Raw genomic sequence first — 17,427 nt, 5'->3', positions numbered from 1 at the left:
TCATTTATTGATGCCAAATCTCCTGCCTTTATTGACAGAATGTTTTTTGCCTGAAATCATTATCATGTAAAATGTTCAGTTTTATCAATTCAGTTCTAATGAGAAACTTCGATTGAATGGATTTTATCAACTCATTAACAAGGTCAAATCCTCATATAAAATGAACCTGCTTCTTTCTCTAACTAAAACTGATGAATATGGTAACTTCTTTTAAAATAACACAGAAGGAAAGAGAAGCGATGAAATAATCTTCTTACCTTGTCAAAGTTCTTTTGTTTTTTGTCTAGAGCTGCTGCTGCTGAATTTGCCCTCTCAACATCCACCATTAGATCCTCCACTTCACCCTGCAATCTCTGCTTTGTCTTTTCCAATGAAGCACATTTGGAGTTCACAGCCTCAATGTGCTCTTCTGCATCCTGCAGGCGTTGAGCAAGTTTTTTCCTGAATAGTGGAAAAGTAGCATAATAATAGTGTTGCAAGAATACAAAAAATCATTGACAGAATGTGGTGGGAGAACCCAGGTTGTTTTTATTACATACTTGGCTTCTTCCAGTTCTTCTGTGCGCTGAATTGCATCAGTTTCATATTTCGTTCTCCATTGAGCCACTTCGCTGTTGGCCTTGGACATTCCACGTTGGAGCTCAGCCTTTGCCTCCGTCTCCTCTTCATATTGTTCACGGAGGAGATCACAGTCATGGCGGGATGACTGAAGAGCATGTGCCAGAGCACCCTTGGCCTGAAATCATTACCATGTACAATGTTGAAATGATACTGATTATCTTTGGGATTATTGGCAGGTAACTAGATGTTTGTTCATGTTCCAATTTTGTACCTTAGTTTCTTCCTCCAGATGCCTCTTCAGTTCCTCAATCTGTTGAGTGTATCCTTGTTTCCCTCTTGTTAGCTGAGATACCAAAGCCTCTTTCTCCTCCACCTGGCGGTTCAGTTCACCTGAAGATGAGAGAGATTGTGAATGAAAATTCAGAAAACATTGTACATGATGAAGAACAAATACAGAAATGATCAGTACCGTTTTCTGTTGCAAGTCGTGCTTTTTGAGTTGATAAGTCATTGATCAAACGTTGATGTTCATCATACTTAGTCTTCATTTCACTGACCTGGTCCTCCAGGGTTCTGGACACCTTCTCAAGGTTTGCCTGAAACCAGAATACCAAACTTTTAGAAAATGAAACCAACTTGACAATAGATACAATTGCAAATTAATTCTGCAGGTGTAGTATTTAGTGTCCACTGTCACTATACCTTAGCTTTTGACACTGACTCCATGTTGCTGGCAAGGTCATCAATTTCCATCTTCAGCTCACTCTTTTCCTTCTCGAGTTTCTGCTTCACACGTTGCAGATTGTCAATTTGTTCCCCAAGTTCTGCAACACTGTCAGCCTGCTTCTTGCGAAGAGCAGCTGCTGTAGCTTCATGCTGGAGGGTAGATTCTTCCAGGTCACGGCGCATTTTCTGAAATTCTGCCTCTCGTTTCTTGTTCATTTCAATCTGAGCTACAGTTGCTCCACCAGCTTCTTCCAGTCTCTCACTGATCTCTTCAAGTTCCCGAGAAAGATCAGCTCTCAGTTTCTCAGTCTTAGCACGAGCAGCACGTTCAGCTTCAATCTCTTCCTCAAGCTCCTCAATACGAGCCTTAAGATAAATATGCATTGATTATGATGACAGAACCAGTAATATGAGTTCAAACTCATGGCCTTTATTAAGTGGCGTTGATAAATTCACTAGACATATACATCACCTGTAATTCTTTAATCTTTTTCTGCAGCTGGGAAGCCATTGCCTGCTCATCTTCAACTTTGCTTTGAAGCTGGCTGATTTCAAACTCTTTCCTTTAATAAAAAAGAATGATGAATTAATTAATTAATATAAAATATTTAGATAACTTACACAAAAGTATCCTATTCCCACTGGCCAAGAAATAGTTATGTATTAGTAAGTAGATTCCTAACATATACAAAAGTGATAAAATTTCTTTGAAGTAGATGTCCATTCATATAATTGCAATGCAGTCTAGTCACAGCAGTTCAATGCATGCAACTTAATTTAAGTTCTCCATAAATGTAATGGCAATGTCTAGAATGTTATGCATGAAATCAGCAAGACAGATGGTTTTGCAAAAACAGATCTATTTTCCTTGTAAATAAAATACTGACTTCTTTAGTTTCTCATCCATTTGTTGCTTGTCATTCTCCAAATCCATTGTTACTTCTTGTGACAGCTTCAGGTCACCTTCAAGCTTTCTCTTAACACGCTCAAGATCCATGCGGAGTTTCTTTTCCTGCTCCAGAGAACCTTCAAGCTTTTTAAGAAAAAGGACATTTTATCAGAATGATAATGGCTTCAAACATTGATAGTTTGTCAAAATTTGGATGATTTGTTCTCGTTTAGATCATCAACTTACATCATCAACTTGTTGTTCCAATTTAGTCTTTGTTTTGGTCAGAGTGTTGACTTTGTCTTCCTCAGCCTGGAGGTCATCCAGGGTCTGCTGATGGGCCTCCTGGAGGGCTTTCTTTTCCTTTGTTAACTTAGCGATGCTTTCATCAAGACTGGCCATCTCTTCAGTGAGGTTTTTAACCTACAAGCAGCAAATAAAAAATGGACAGAATAAGTCAAAATAAATTTACGACATGTAATCATCACCTTTGGGAGTATTCTGTATGTTCTATATTAGATGGACATCAAAACCACCCATTGATACCTTGTTCTCAGTGGCGTGTTTCTCCTTTTCAACTTTGGCTAAAGTAAGCTCCAAGTCATCAATATCTTTCTTCAGTTCTGAACACTCATCCTCCAGTTTCCTTTTCTTAGCTGTTAGCTCAGCATTTATCTCCTCTTCATCTTCCAGTCTTTCATTAGCTTCCTTCAATTTAGCCTCCAGCTGAATTTTATTTTTAATCAGTCCCTCACATCTTTCTTCTGCATCTGCCAGAGTTTCAGTTTCCTGTCATAAAATGATACAATGAATTATACCAGGCCATGTGTCTTGTAACGTGTACACATGCATAACAATACAAAGGTGGTCAATGTAGATACCGATTGGACTTGAAGTTGGAGATCATTCTTTTCCTGTACAAGTGCCACCATTTTCTCTTCTAATTCCTTCCTCCGGGCTTCAGATTTGGCAAGCGCTTCCTTAGTTTTCTCAAACTCCTCTTTCATATTTGCCATTTCCTTTTCAGTTTCAGCACTCTTCAGAAGAGGTTTGATCTTGAAGTACAGTTGCATCCAAGGCCAGTGTTTGACATTTGTGAATGCGCGGATGTTGTACTGCAGAGTATACAGTGCTTCTCTAAAGGAGAGAGTAAAATGAACAGAGATTACAACATTCTGTTTATGGAATAAAATGTGTAAATATATAAAATATAGAAAATATTTTTACTGGTAAACATATCTTCAGAGACTTGATAAGCAATATTTACCTCCTTTCCATCATTCTCTTAAATTCAACTCTCATCAAGAAGCCACGACATATAGCCTGAGTACGGGTAACAAGCTGTGCTAACTTTTCATCTCTCATCTCTTCAAGTAAACCCAAGAGACCAGCCTTGAAGAACACCTTAAACAAAGTGAGTGATTGCTTTTAATGTTCAGTTCTCAAAATACACTACATTTTAGAAAAACTGTCTAATCCGCTTTAATGATCATTAGAATACCTGAAAATTAGTCGAACACTCACATTTTCCACAACTGACCATAATGGAGTAGTTCTGACTGGGACTTAACTTGTTCCATACATACAGTTACATATGACCATAATAGTATTTTTGTTCCCTTTTTTCTGGTTACATTTGAAACTAAATTCACAATTCATCATCTTGATATTTTACTTGTAGAGACGTCTAATTTCAAGATAATTACCTTGGTGTGTCCAAACTTGTACTGGGTGTGATCTACATCAATGGATCCCAGTAACTTCTCAGATGCCTTCTTGCTATCAATGAACTGACCTTCGGGAATAGCACTTGCATTTAGAATTCTGTATCTGTTGAATTAGAGTTTTATATAAGTGATTGCAGATTTTCTTCAGGAGCTATTACATTGAACAACTGACTTGGGTGGAAAAGGGAAATGGAGATGTTAACATATTTTTTTACCTTTGCTTGAAGTCACCATAGATGATTCTGCTTGGGAATCCTTTTCTGCAAATTCTGATACCTTCCAGCACACCATTGCACCTCAGCTGGTGTATGACAAGGTTATTATCCATGGCACCTGGGATTTACAACGTGAAAATTATTATTAAATTTGAACACAATTTTTTTTTCTTTGACAATGTGTTAGAAGTAGAAGATTGTTGCTGTTAGTCAATGTATTAATAATACATACCTATATAGTGGAGTTTGAGAATTGAAATACAACTTACCTGGCGTCTTTGTCTCGTTGGGGATGATACAACGCACAAAATGTGGATGTGTGGTTCTCAGGTTAGCCATCAGCTTGCCCAAGTTTTCCTGTGAGACAAATAATAAACCAACAGAGGCAATTATAAAACTGTTAATTAGTTTGAAACAAGATTACTAAAACTTTGTTCAGTACATAGTGCAAAATGAACATGCAAAAAAATCTTACCCTAAACAGAGCAGATACTGTCTGGAAGGAACCACCCTTCTTTTTGCCTGCTTTCTTGCTACCACCACCTTCACCTATTAAAAACAAAACATAGTTGTTTGTTCTAAACACCAGGAAAGGGAAGGAAGAAATGCTGGCAAAGTAATTGTTGCTAATGACTGTCCGTATCAGATGTTTACCTTCGGGAGGTGCAGCATAGAGATGAGCCAAGAGTTTCATTGATGATTTCTGGAACAGCCCAGTTACAGTTTCATTCAGTGGATCCTTGTTCTTATCAAGCCAGCCGTTAACATTGTAGTCAACAGTGCCAGCATAATGGACCAGTGAGAAGTGGGCTTCAGCCTTTCCTTTGGCAGGTTTGGGCTTCTGAAAGTTGTTTGACTTACCAAGATGCTGATCATACAGTTTATTCTTGAAGGTATTGTCTGTGGCTTTGGGGACAATACACTCCTCTTCAAGGATTGAGAAGATGCCCATAGGCTGTGGGAATCCCAATGTTTACTTTGGTGAGTGTTTCCATCAGCATAATGCACGATAAATATTAAACTTTCATGAACACATCATTACCCACCTTCTCAATAAGTTCAATGCAAGCAGCCAGGTCCATCCCAAAGTCAATAAATTCCCATTCAATTCCTTCCTTCTTGTATTCCTCTTGTTCCAGAACAAACATGTGGTGGTTGAAGAACTGTTGCAGTTTCTCATTAGTGAAGTTGATACATAACTGCTCCAGGCTGTTGAACTGCACACATAGAAAGATAAGTGGGATACTTGGTAACATTTAATTGTTATTAATTTAAAACATATTCAAATCAATGTTTATGTTTCTGATACTTACATCAAAAATTTCAAAACCAGCAATATCCAGCACACCAATGAAATACTGCCTGGCCTGCTTTGTGTCCAGTTGTTGATTAATACGGACGACCATCCATAAGAACATTTTCTCAAAAATGGATTTGGAAAGAGCACCAACTGCATTATACACCTGAAAGAATATAATATGATCAATACTTGAAAAATCATCTACATATCAATTGTTCTAATTACAGTGGGTTCTGGTTATTTTGGGTCATCATTTACTTGGGGTAGCTGCATATTTGTTCTAACTCTTAAAGTACAAAAACTAATTGAGAAAGTAGCCAGAATTCCCTTTATTTATTTGGGACACTATTTTCCTTAACTGGGACAGGAGACTATTGCCAAATTGATTTCTAATGTCTTCTAACTAGTGAAGTTTTGTGGTTGGTGGACACTAAACCATGCTTAGACCAAACAGTTGCATGTGGTTGTGTTAAAAAAATCAACAATATTTGTCACTGATAGTTGTTGAGAAATAAACAGTAAGGTAATTCAGAATTGTTTGCTCACTGCGGTTTCAAGCATTCAGGCTTGATGCCTGAAACAGCCAGCAGTGATAATTAAACTATTTTGCTCATTTAACAAGTTAGGAACTACCAAGAGTTTTAAGATATCCACAATTATCTTGAATTGTAAAATGCAAATAATGACTTGGAGGATGTAATCATCAAAACCTTTTATGGAGGCAGTCCATTATCTGCATTAGGTGTTTACGCTGATTTTGTTCACTTATAGTCAATCAAAAGTACAGAGCAGCATACATTGGATGAGTTACTCCTTCAATAACTACTGAATAAGGAACTAATTCAGTTTCATAGTACTGTCATGTTTTTAGTGTTGTAATTGTCTGCTTTTCATTTAAATAGATAACTTGTCACTCAGTTAAAAGGTAGTTTTTCTTTTTTTATTCTTTTTTAAACTATTTCCTTAAAGCTTCAGCTAATTGGGGAGCTGTTTATTTGAGCAAAAATGTACTGATCTCCACGTGTCCCTATTAACCAGAATCCATTGTAGAATACACAAACATTTTACTTGAAGTTTTGATAACTGTACCTGACGAACAGTTTGACCTTTGGTCACAAATTCATTGCCAACCTTTACTCGTGGAAAGCACAATGCCTTTAGTAAATCTGCTGAGTTCAGACCCGTCAAGTAAGCAACTTTGTCAGCATCTAACGCAAAGTAAGAAGTAATCAAGTGTATTAGAAATACTAAAGATAAGAATCAATGTTACTACTGTGGCTGATCACCAAATTCTCTAAGCAAAAATACTGAGCATGCAATCAGTATTTAAAACAAGTTCTCCGGTTTAAGATGTGCATTACCTGAACAAAAACAAACTGTACAACCAAGCACCAACACACAAACACAAAGAATACTTTCCAGAATATTTCCCAAAAATAAAGCTGCAAATCACTTTGACACAAGTTCATTTCATTTACTCTTTAGACTTTGAAAGAACTTTAATGTTAACCAGATTGAAGCTTGATTTCAAATATGTTAAATTTAGTAAATAATAAAATTCATTGAGCTTCTTGAAAGTGTTACCTTCTGTGCCATCAGGTTCTGCCTGCTCTTCACGTTGCTTTTGCTTGAATTTCATGTTTCCAAAGTGCATTACTGCTCCAGTGAGTTTGTAGATGCCCCACTTCTCATCATTGTTGAAGCCCAGGATATCAATGGCAGTCTGTACACCAAACAACAGATTTAGTATCCAATAGAATTATTAACATAATGAATTAGTTTCTCAGATTTGTTCCCAAAGCTTGGGAAATTTGAAAAAACCCTCATGCAATGTGTTTTAGCTCAAAATGTTAAAAGTTCATAATTTTTAAATTGAGAATGCTGATAAACTTTGATTATTGCAAATTTTCTCCTTTTTTGCATCTTCTGGATGAACTTCAATCCAAATCCTTTATTGCTTAATAAAATGGATTACAAATAAAATGTATCTGGAAAAATGTGAACAACTAAGGGTGTACTAGTCAAGAAGATATACAGTAAATGAAGCAATGTTGTAATACTCACGTCAGTTGCCACTAATTCTTCTTTATCATCAATACTGGCAACAGTGATCTCACCCTGGCTGACGAATGGATAGTCATAGGGGTTGGTGGTAATGAGACAAGATTCTGCCAAAAACGAATACTTTTTTGTTGAAATTGTAATGAACCAAATGAAGGACAGCATGTAATCTAACAATATCATTTGATTTTGTCTCTTCCATTCAATCAACTTGTTGAGTTGTGTTTAAACAACTGGAGAATATTTGGAAGTTTTGTAAATGAGGTGATATCAAATTAAAATCTAATCAATTGCAATGAAAGGAGGAAATAACAAGTTACACTACCATGTCACTTAAAGTCAGAGATGAAACTTAATATTGCAAACAGTAGTGTATTGAAATCTGTTAGGAATATTTTTCCCATGTTAACAGAAAATGGAAAACTGAAGATGTCAACGTTCCAAAACATTGAACCTTACCAACAATTTCAGGTTTGTGATTGGTCATCATCTGGTAGAAAATGTGGTAACTCCTTTCAGCTTTCAGCTGGAATGTCACTCTGGATTTTTCCAGTAGATCTGGAGAGTTATGAGTTAATGTAGATTTAGTATAGAAAAGACCAACATGACAGCAATTTGATTTACAACCGATATTTGCATTTCCATTTCCACTGCACTTACAAGTTTCAATGTCAGCAGAAGCCAGTTTCCCCGTGGTACCGAAGTGGATTCTGATAAATTTACCCTTGATGTGAAAGATATTCAAGTCAGCGATAAAACAACGTCAGAGAACATGCACAATATAATGTTGTTGAAACCTTTCTATTGTTAAACTGGACAGTTAATAGATTTCACATTGTGGGGTGTATTGGCTGTAACAGTCGGAAAGTTTGAAGACACTTACAAAGCGAGACGAATTGTCATTTCTCACAGTCTTGGCATTACCGAAGGCTTCCAACAGCGGGTTGGCCTGGATGATTTGATCCTCCAGCGTCCCCTGTAAAAATAGTTTTGGTTACCAGGAGTTGGAGCAGTTACTGAGTGAAGAAGGAGATCGCAACTAAGCAACGAAAAGTTTCAGATATCAGTGAAATTATTTCTAACTGTACCTTGCCAGTTGGTTCCTTCTTTTTGCCAGATTCACTAGCAGCTGCAACCAATGCAAAGTACTGGATGACACGTTTCGTGTTCACAGTCTTGCCGGCACCGGATTCTCCGCTGAAGACAAGAGCATAGCGTGAAGAACTCAACAACTGTGGCACAAATAATAAAGTGATTTTAAAAGGCAGCTAGAAAGTACAAAACTTACGTAATCAAGATCGACTGGTTTTCCCGATCTGTAAGGCAAAGAAACGAAAGATGGATGAATTTGTGTCATGGTTTTGATTTTAGGAAAAACACAGTAGTATACTGGAAAAAGGGATTAATTACCAGTCAACATGAACTGATAAGCGTTATCAGAGATGGAGAAGATGTGGGGAGGAGCTTCCTGACGCTTCTTTCCCCTGTAGCCAACCACAACCTCAACGTTGTATACAGGCAACCACTTGTAGGGGTTCACAGTGACACAGAACAATCCGGAGTAGGTCTAAAGCAGAGAAGATACTTATAATCAATAATTAACCTTTTTTCATTTTTCTTTAAATTTAAAGACTTCGCAAGAACAATGCTTTTCATTTTCTCATAGAAGCTGACAATAACACGGCATTACTGTGTCCCAGTCTCTAGACCAGGGTTCAATTGTAAGCCTGAATGCTGTCTCTGTGAAGTTTGAAAATTCTCCACATGACTGAATGTGGTTCCCCAAATACTCCAGTTTCATTCTACAGCCCAAGTATGTGTTGGCAATTTTCCAGGTAAATGATCCTTGATGTAGTTGGGTGTCTGAATAATCGGGGAAAGTTGATGTGTATTCGAGAGTAGAATATGTAACGGTAAAACTACTTTGAATGGGATTATTCTAGGAGCCAACATGTATTTGATCTAGTCAAAGTTTTCCATCTATGTTGTAGAAAATGTGATAAAAAGGTATTTATCTAAAATCAAAATATATGTAGTCATTGGCTTTGTAAGTAAAGCAAGAACATTATCGTATGTGCTGAAACGCTATAAATAACGAGATCCAACAAGCTGCAGTTTTTGGGATTGAACGAAAAAAAGACTCCTGGGGGTCCCTGGATCAATCGGTACTTGTGGAGTCAAATGAACAGTCGATGTTTCGAGTCAAAGCCCAGATGCAGAAATGCCGACTATCCCTTTCCCCACAAATAATAATTTGGCTCGTCTAGTTCCTCCAGCATTTTTAATTTGCTTTATAAATCACGTATTGTGATTTATTGTGAAAATCCTTTCAACGGAGGGTGCAGGTAAGTTTACTTCAATAAATATGTATGTGACCAAAAAATTGGAGAGACCGGGTCATGTTAGAATAGGTAAAGATTAAATGGTTGGCAGGAGGCTAGATTACCAAAGAACCCGGATTTATCGGAGATGGCCAGAATCGAGTAATTAAGTTACTTTTTGCACCGGGATTTAGTTGCATAAAGAATGCATTATTCGAAAGTTGAAGACATCACATTCAATTGTACTTCTTAAAAAAAAGATTCACTAATGTAAAGAACAATATTGCAGGGAGTTGGGAAAATGTATGGAGAATGGAACTAATTAAACAGCCGTGTCACAGAATGACCGCCTTCTATGGGTTATGATCATCTAACAGTATTGTACTTACGTAGATCATCCAGGCTGCATAACGCTCTTTGAGGTTAAACAACACGGATGCCTCGTTCAGGTGAGTCAGCATAGCCATGTCTTCGATTTTATCAAATTTTGGAGGGTTCATTGGCAGGACTTCCTCCTCTTTAACGGTTATGGTCTGAAAGTAATCAACGGGTACATGTAAACAAATATGGCAACGGCACAGACTCGATGGTCAAAACTGCCAAATTCTGATCATGTTTTATGGCACGGACAGCCATGTTGTATGTAAGAAAAGTTGAGCCATCTGAAACCAACAAGACTTTTCAGTATAATTTAACATTAACTGACCCGCTTGTCTTTTTCGGCCTCCACAGTAGCTTTGCCACCCTCCTTGCTCTTGAGTATGGCCTTCACATACAATTCTTTGGGATCGGTGACGTAGCAGGCCGTTTTAGCATCGAACGGTCGGTTCTGCGCCTCGAGTCTTTCTTTATCCGACTTCCGTAAAAACGGCGCCGCCGGCCCAAACACCGCCATTTCTGCATCCCCCATGGCTTCGGTCTATCGCTGGAATAGACAAGGAACATTTAAATTATTTGATCTTGCATAATATCAGCATACTGCAGGTATCGCCCGTAGAAAGCAATAAATTGTTTTTAATGCAGCATAATACTAAACCATGATTTAGAGAGAAGTATATTTATTTCTCTTTTAATGAATTTTGATTATTTTTGTTCCCTATCGTAGTGATTGATACAAGTACAATCCATTTATAGCAATTACATGAACATTTTATTTAAATGAGTATCCTTCACTCTTCAATGCGTTTAGATCCCTGAAATAATCGTGTTTGTGATCCGATTGACACCATATTAAAATACAGTTTCTACCTTGACTACTAAAGAGCCTCCATATCTAGTTTTTGGCTGTGCATTCAGCTTGAACTGTTATTCATTAGAAATCTTATCTAACGCATATACTATAATGGATATAGTTGCTTTAAGGATAATAAAATGAGGAGACCATTCGGAAGTTTCGTGTTGCACATCTTTATCATTAACTATTAATTTGTTTGGCATGTTCAGAGTGGTAAGTAAGTGATCCTAATGATAGTATTTTTTCAATTACATTAATATTAAAACGTCTGGTTTGGGAAGAATGAGTAACTGCCACAGTTGCTTAAAGTATGAATATTTATATTTCATTAAATTGATCTACGATGCAGTACTTCTGGATAGGAACAGCTGCATGGGTTGCGGCTTAGGTTAACAACTCATGTAGAATCATTGAAGTGTTTAGCATACCACTAACTTGGACATTCTATGCTTGATGAAACAAGAAATTCAACAAAACATAATACGTATAATTGAACTTTGCTTATTAGCTTTATGTTTAACAAAAGGAGTTCACACTTGTTTGATTTTAACGTATTACCTTTGTCAGTCCCCGGCAAGATCCTCTACGCCAATTCACGGCAATTCTACCAAAAGAAAAACAAAACACAGTGGGTAAATTCACTTTCTTTCTATGTGATTTAAGTACGCTGATTACATTTACGTCGTTGGGTACTCATTAATAATTTCCTGGATTATTCTGTTGTGAGGAATATATTTTACACAGCTTGATGAGATCTGCCTGTCAATTACTTCATCGGAGAGAAGAAAAAAAATTCTAATTAAGATGAAGTTAATGAGAAACTTACGCAGATGGTTGGACACCAGCAGTTTTCTCTGTTCTCTGCACAACTTATATATACCGTTTTTTGTCAGCACAGCAGGTTCAGTTCCCGTATTTAGTATACAAACACTTGATCATTTCATCAGCTGGTATTCTAATATCAGGATATAATTAGAGAAGCACAGTCAGTAATTTGATTTGGAATTCTTTCCCATTCATTTATTCATCATTCCTGTGTGTCCATATAAGAGGAACATACAAAACTGACACATGGTAAGTCCAGTGTTTAAATTCTTCTCTCAGTGAACCTCTAAAATACGTCTCTGCTTAACTGGTAGTGCTTTCTTGATGGGAACAAACAGTCTACAATTCAGAAATCCATTGAGCAGTTCTATTGATAAACATTTTTAAACTATGGGAATATCATATCCAATATTTAACTGAAGCTTTAATTTTGATGCAAATTCTAAATCTCTCGACAGATATTTATTAATATTGTACAGAACAAAGTGGACCCAGTGAAATCCAGATTCTATGAGCAGGAAAGAACAGACCATGGCACTTCCCAGCATTTTGCTGATGGTTGATAAGAATCTAATTGAGCAGTATTTGGCAAATACAGATTGGATCCCTTGTGCTTGATGTGCACATGTCTGAATGGATCTCAAAGCTCTAGCTACTGAAATGGTGTTGCCATTCTTTATGATCATGTCTTTAGCTTTACTATTGAGATATTGTTGGGTCTAAAGGTTTGGCTACATTCACTGCACATGTAAATGCAGTTTCCTTATCTTTGTCTTCTAGGTGCATATGTCCTATGAAATTGCATCTGCTTTAAACCTATTGTAGCTATAAGCAAATTGCAGCTGGTCCAGCTCCTTGCTTAGGCTGGAGTTGATTTTAGCCATAATAAACCTCTTAAAGCAGCACATCACAGTAGATGTGAGTGCAACTAGACAAAAATCATTAAAGCAGATCACCCTGCTCTTTTTGGGCACTGGTACAACTGTTATCCTTTTGAAGTAGGTGGGAATGTCTGAATGTAGCAGTGATGTTGAACATGTCCCTGGAACACTTCCCCCAGTTCGTTGGCACGGGTTTTCATAGCCTTACTAGGTACATCATTAGGGCTTGACACCTTGCGAGGATTAACCCTCTTGAAAAGATGTTCTGACGCTGGCCTCCAAGACAGAAATCACAGTGTTGCCAGATGCTGCAGGAATCTGCGTGGGTGTAGTTTTATTTTCCTTTTCAAAGTATGCATAAAAAGGCATTGGACTCATCTGGGAGTGAAGCATCACAGCAATTCATGAATGTTAAGTTTTGCTTTGTAGGAAGTAAAGTCCTGCAAAACCTGCCAAAGATGACATACATCCAATTCCCTAACCTCAGTTGGAATTGCTTTCCCACCCTTAAAATAGTGTTTCCACGCCAAGCCATAATGCGACCAGTCAGGATACTCTCCATCACACATGTATGGAAGTTATTCAAAGTTTTAGATGATATGCCAAATCTTCACAAACTTCTAAGAAAGTGGAGGTGCTGCCGTGCTTTCTTTAGTAGTGACACTTACAGGACAGATACTTTCAAATGATAACGCTGTGGAATTTAAGGTTGCTGACTCTCTCCACTTCTGATCCACCAGTGAGGATCTCTGGTTTCCTCCTCCTGTGGTCAGTAATCAATAAACTGGTTACACCACTTTCTGTTATAGAGGGGTCACTGTACGGGACTGGAAAAAGAAGTGGTATACTTCTTGTATAATTCTGGACCACCGGTCTTGAATGCCACAGATCTAGCCCTCAGCAAACTATGAATTTCCTGGTTCATCCACAGTTTTTAGTTTGTGTATGGTATGTTCTGAAAGATACACAATCATTCACACAGATCCTAATGAAGTTGGTGGCAAATGTAGTGCACTGATTTGGGCTTGAAGATGAATCCCTGAATATTGTAGGTCCACCAAGTTAAAACTGTCCTGTCTTTTGTAATAGTGAGTGTGAGATGTTAAGCATTCCTGATGGTAGTGTAACAATGGTCTAACCTGTTGGCTCCTCTGGTTCCACAGATGATATGTTGGTGATAGTTATTCAGACTTTTTCAAGCTGTCCTGGATGAAATTACCCACAATGATAGGTAAGGCATCAGTGTGTTCAGATTCATTGTTGTTGATAACATTGCTCTGCTGCTCCAGTGCCTGACTAGTGTCGACCAGAGGTGGACCATAGCTGCCAGGAAATCTCCCTCAGCAGATAAAATGGATGACATTTGACCACTAGATGTTCCATGTCGAGTGAACAGGACTGAGATATAAACCAAGTTTTTGCACCATCATGAGTTAATCATAAATCATACTCCACTTTCTCTGCCTATAAAAGATTGAGATGCTTTGTCTTTGAAGGGAATGGTGAAGCAAATGGGCTACAGCACTGCATTCAAAATGGCAGGGGAGAGCCATGTTTCCATGAAGCAAAATATACAGCAGTCCCTGATGTCCCTTTTATACAGCAATCTTGCCCTAGGGTCTTTAATTTTATTTTTCAGAGGTGGTACATTCACCAACGGGATCGTTGGGAGTGGAAGTCTAAGGCCTCTCTGTTTCATTTGTAGCTGTAGACCACTATGGTGTCCCTGCTTCCATTTTCTTAAAGAAAATTTGCTGTCCAAGGTTCGTTGATTTTGAGTATCAATATTTTTTAAGCATCTTAAAATGATGCTGCTTACTAAAGTACCCATAGCTGTGACTGTAGATTTCAGTTGCAGTAGTCCTAAATTGGAATATTTGATGATTCCTATTGGAGCTGCACACAAACTGCTGTGTCTTATCAACACCATTTTACCGAATATGAATTACCCTCCCAATTTAGGTAAATGTTTGAGAGAAGATCTTTGGAGAATTGATTAATCAGTATCTGCTTTTAAAATCAATAAATCTAGTGGCTAGATTGATGATAGGTACTTAATCATCTTGTTACATTTCATTTGTTTGAAAAAAGGTAGAAGGGCTAAAGTGTATGTACTTCAATACAAGAAGCATCAGGAACAAAGGTGATAAACTGAGAGCTTGGATACATACATAGAATTATGATGTAGTGGCCATTACGGAGACTTGGCTGGCACCAGGGCAGGAATGGATTCTCAATATTCCTGGATTTCAGTGCTTTAAAAGGGATAGAGAGGGGGGGAAAGGGGAGGAGGGGTGGCATTACTGGTCAGGGATACTATTACAGCTGCAGAAAGGGTGGGTAATGTAGCAGGATCCTCTTTTGAGTCAGTATGGGTGGAAGTCAGGAACAGTAACTCTACTGGGGGTATTCTATAGGCCCCCTGGTAGCAGCAGAGATACCGAGGAGCAGATTGGGAGGCAGATTTTGGAAAGGTGCGAAAATAACAGGTTGTTATCATGGGTGACTTTAACTTCCCTAATATTGATTGGCACTTGATTAGTTTCAAGGGTTTAGATGGGGCAGAATTTGTTAAGTGTGTCCAGGATGGATTCCTGTCACAGTATGTTGACAGGCTGACTAGGGGGAATGCCATACTAGATCTAGTATTAGGTAACGAACCGGGTCAGGTCACAGATCTGTCAGTGGGTGAGCATCTGGGGGACAGTGATCACTGCTCCCTGACCTTTAGCATTATCGTGGAAAAGGATAGAATCAGAGAGGACAGGAAAAATTTTTGATTGGGGAAGGGCAAATTATGAGGCTATAAGGCTAGAACTTGCGGGTGTGAATTGGGATGATGTTTTTGCAGGAAAATGTACTATGGACATGTGGTCGATGTTTAAGGATCTCTTGCAGGATGTTAGGGATAAATTTGTCCCGGTGAGGAAGATAAAGAATGGTAGGGTGAAGGAACCATGGGTAACAAGTGAAGTGGAAAATCTGGTCAGGTGGAAGAGGGCAGCATACATGACGCTTAGGAAGCAAGGATCAGATAGGTCTATTGATGAATATAGGGTAGCAAGAAAGGAGCTTAAGAAGGGGGTATGAGAAGGCCTTGGCGAGTAGGGTAAAGGAAAACCCCAAGGCATTCTTCAATTATGTTAAGAACAAAAGGATGACAGGAGTGAAGGTAGGACCAATTAGAGATAAAAGTGGGAAGATGTGCCTGGGGGCTGTGGAAGTGAGCGAGGTCCTCAATGAATACTTCTCTTCGGTATTCACCACTGAGAGGGAACTTGATGACGGTGAGGACAATATGAGTGAGGTTGATGTTCTGGAGCATGTTGATATTAAGGAAGAGGAGGTGTTGGAGTTGTTAAAATACATTAGGATGGATAAGTCCCCGGGGCCTGATGGAACATTCCCCAGGCTGCTCCACATGGCAAGGGAAGAGATTGCTGAACCTCTGGCTAGGATCTTTATGTCCTCGTTGTCCATGGGAATGGTACCGAAGGATTGGAGGGAGACAAATGTTGTCCCCTTGTTCAAAAAAGGTAATAGGGATAGTTCAGGTAATTATAGACCAGTGAGCCTTATGTCTGTGGTGGGAAAGCTGTTGGAAAAGATTCTTAGAGATAGGATCTATGGGCATTCAGAGAATCATGGTCTGATCAGGGACAGTCAGCATGGCTTTGTGAAGGGCATATCGTGCCTAACAAGCCTGATAGAGTTCTTTGAGGAGGTGACCAGGCATATAGATGAGGGTAGTGCAGTGGATGTGATCTACATGGATTTTAGTAAGGCATTTGACAAGGTTCCACACAGTAGGCTTATTCAGAAAGTCAGAAGGCATGGGATCCAGGGAAGTTTGGCCAGGTGGATTCAGAATTGGCTTGCCTGCAGAAGGCAGAGGGTTATGGTGGAGGGAGTTCATTCAGATTGGAGGGTTGTGACTAGTGGTGTCCCACAAGGATCTGTTCTGGGTCCTCTACTTTTTGTGATTTTTATTAATGACCTGGATGTGGGGGTAGAAGGGTGGGTTGGCAAGTTTGCAGATGACACAAAGGTTGGTGGTGTTGTAGATAGTGTAGAGGATTGTCGAAGATTGCAGAGAGACATTGATAGGATGCAGAAGTGGGCTGAGAAGTGGCAGATGGAGTTCAACCCGGAGAAGTGTGAGGTGGTACACTTTGGAAGGACAAACTCCAAGGCAGAGTACAAAGTAAATGGCAGGATACTTGGTAGTGTGGAGGAGCAGAGGGATCTGGGGGTACATGTCCACAGATCCCTGAAAGTTGCCTCACAGGTAGATAGGGTAGTTAAGAAAGCTTATGGGGTGTTAGCTTTCATAAATCGAGGGATAGAGTTTAAAAAACGTGATGTAATGATACAGCTCTATAAAACTCTAGTTAGGCCACACTTGGAGTACTGTGTCCAGTTCTGGTCACCTCAGTATAGGAAGGATGTGGAAGCATTGGAAAGGGTACAGAGGAGATTTACCAGGATGCTGCTTGGTTTAGAGAGTATGGATTATGATCAGAGATTAAGGGAGCTAGGGCTTTACTCTTTGGAGAGAAGGAGGATGAGAGGATACATGATAGAGGTATACAAGATATTAAGAGAAATAGACAGAGTGGACAGCCAGCGCCTCTTCCCCAGGGCACCACTGCTCAGTACAAGAGGACATGGCTTTAAGGTAAGGGGA

The 17,427-nt window shown here is 38.8% G+C and overlaps 1 protein-coding gene across 1 annotated transcript in view; it reads right to left on the bottom strand.

The window, feature by feature from the left end:
* Positions 1-17,427, bottom strand: part of LOC140714924 (uncharacterized) — a 91,260-nt gene that overhangs the window by 7,469 nt on the left and 66,364 nt on the right. Inside the window, exons 41-70 of the mRNA XM_073026593.1 lie at positions 11,593-11,638; positions 10,507-10,719; positions 10,190-10,333; positions 8,890-9,046; positions 8,768-8,795; positions 8,568-8,676; positions 8,363-8,455; positions 8,140-8,203; positions 7,939-8,037; positions 7,483-7,586; positions 7,003-7,141; positions 6,508-6,626; positions 5,432-5,581; positions 5,165-5,335; positions 4,773-5,073; positions 4,594-4,667; positions 4,388-4,475; positions 4,119-4,236; positions 3,883-4,006; positions 3,444-3,580; positions 3,058-3,313; positions 2,723-2,965; positions 2,423-2,599; positions 2,175-2,320; positions 1,760-1,850; positions 1,264-1,653; positions 1,031-1,157; positions 833-951; positions 540-736; positions 258-441 (exon numbers count right to left, since the gene is read on the bottom strand). Coding sequence (XP_072882694.1) covers positions 258-441; positions 540-736; positions 833-951; positions 1,031-1,157; positions 1,264-1,653; positions 1,760-1,850; positions 2,175-2,320; positions 2,423-2,599; positions 2,723-2,965; positions 3,058-3,313; positions 3,444-3,580; positions 3,883-4,006; positions 4,119-4,236; positions 4,388-4,475; positions 4,594-4,667; positions 4,773-5,073; positions 5,165-5,335; positions 5,432-5,581; positions 6,508-6,626; positions 7,003-7,141; positions 7,483-7,586; positions 7,939-8,037; positions 8,140-8,203; positions 8,363-8,455; positions 8,568-8,676; positions 8,768-8,795; positions 8,890-9,046; positions 10,190-10,333; positions 10,507-10,719; positions 11,593-11,638 — 4,408 coding nt within the window. The remainder of the gene's footprint in view (positions 1-257; positions 442-539; positions 737-832; positions 952-1,030; positions 1,158-1,263; positions 1,654-1,759; positions 1,851-2,174; positions 2,321-2,422; positions 2,600-2,722; positions 2,966-3,057; positions 3,314-3,443; positions 3,581-3,882; positions 4,007-4,118; positions 4,237-4,387; positions 4,476-4,593; positions 4,668-4,772; positions 5,074-5,164; positions 5,336-5,431; positions 5,582-6,507; positions 6,627-7,002; positions 7,142-7,482; positions 7,587-7,938; positions 8,038-8,139; positions 8,204-8,362; positions 8,456-8,567; positions 8,677-8,767; positions 8,796-8,889; positions 9,047-10,189; positions 10,334-10,506; positions 10,720-11,592; positions 11,639-17,427) is intronic.

Source organism: Hemitrygon akajei, chromosome 22, assembly GCF_048418815.1.
Source record: "Hemitrygon akajei chromosome 22, sHemAka1.3, whole genome shotgun sequence".
In the NCBI taxonomy this organism is placed as follows: Eukaryota; Metazoa; Chordata; class Chondrichthyes; order Myliobatiformes; family Dasyatidae; genus Hemitrygon; species Hemitrygon akajei.
The sequence above is the reverse complement of the archived record's forward strand: the minus strand, read 5'-3'. Positions and strand labels throughout refer to the sequence as shown.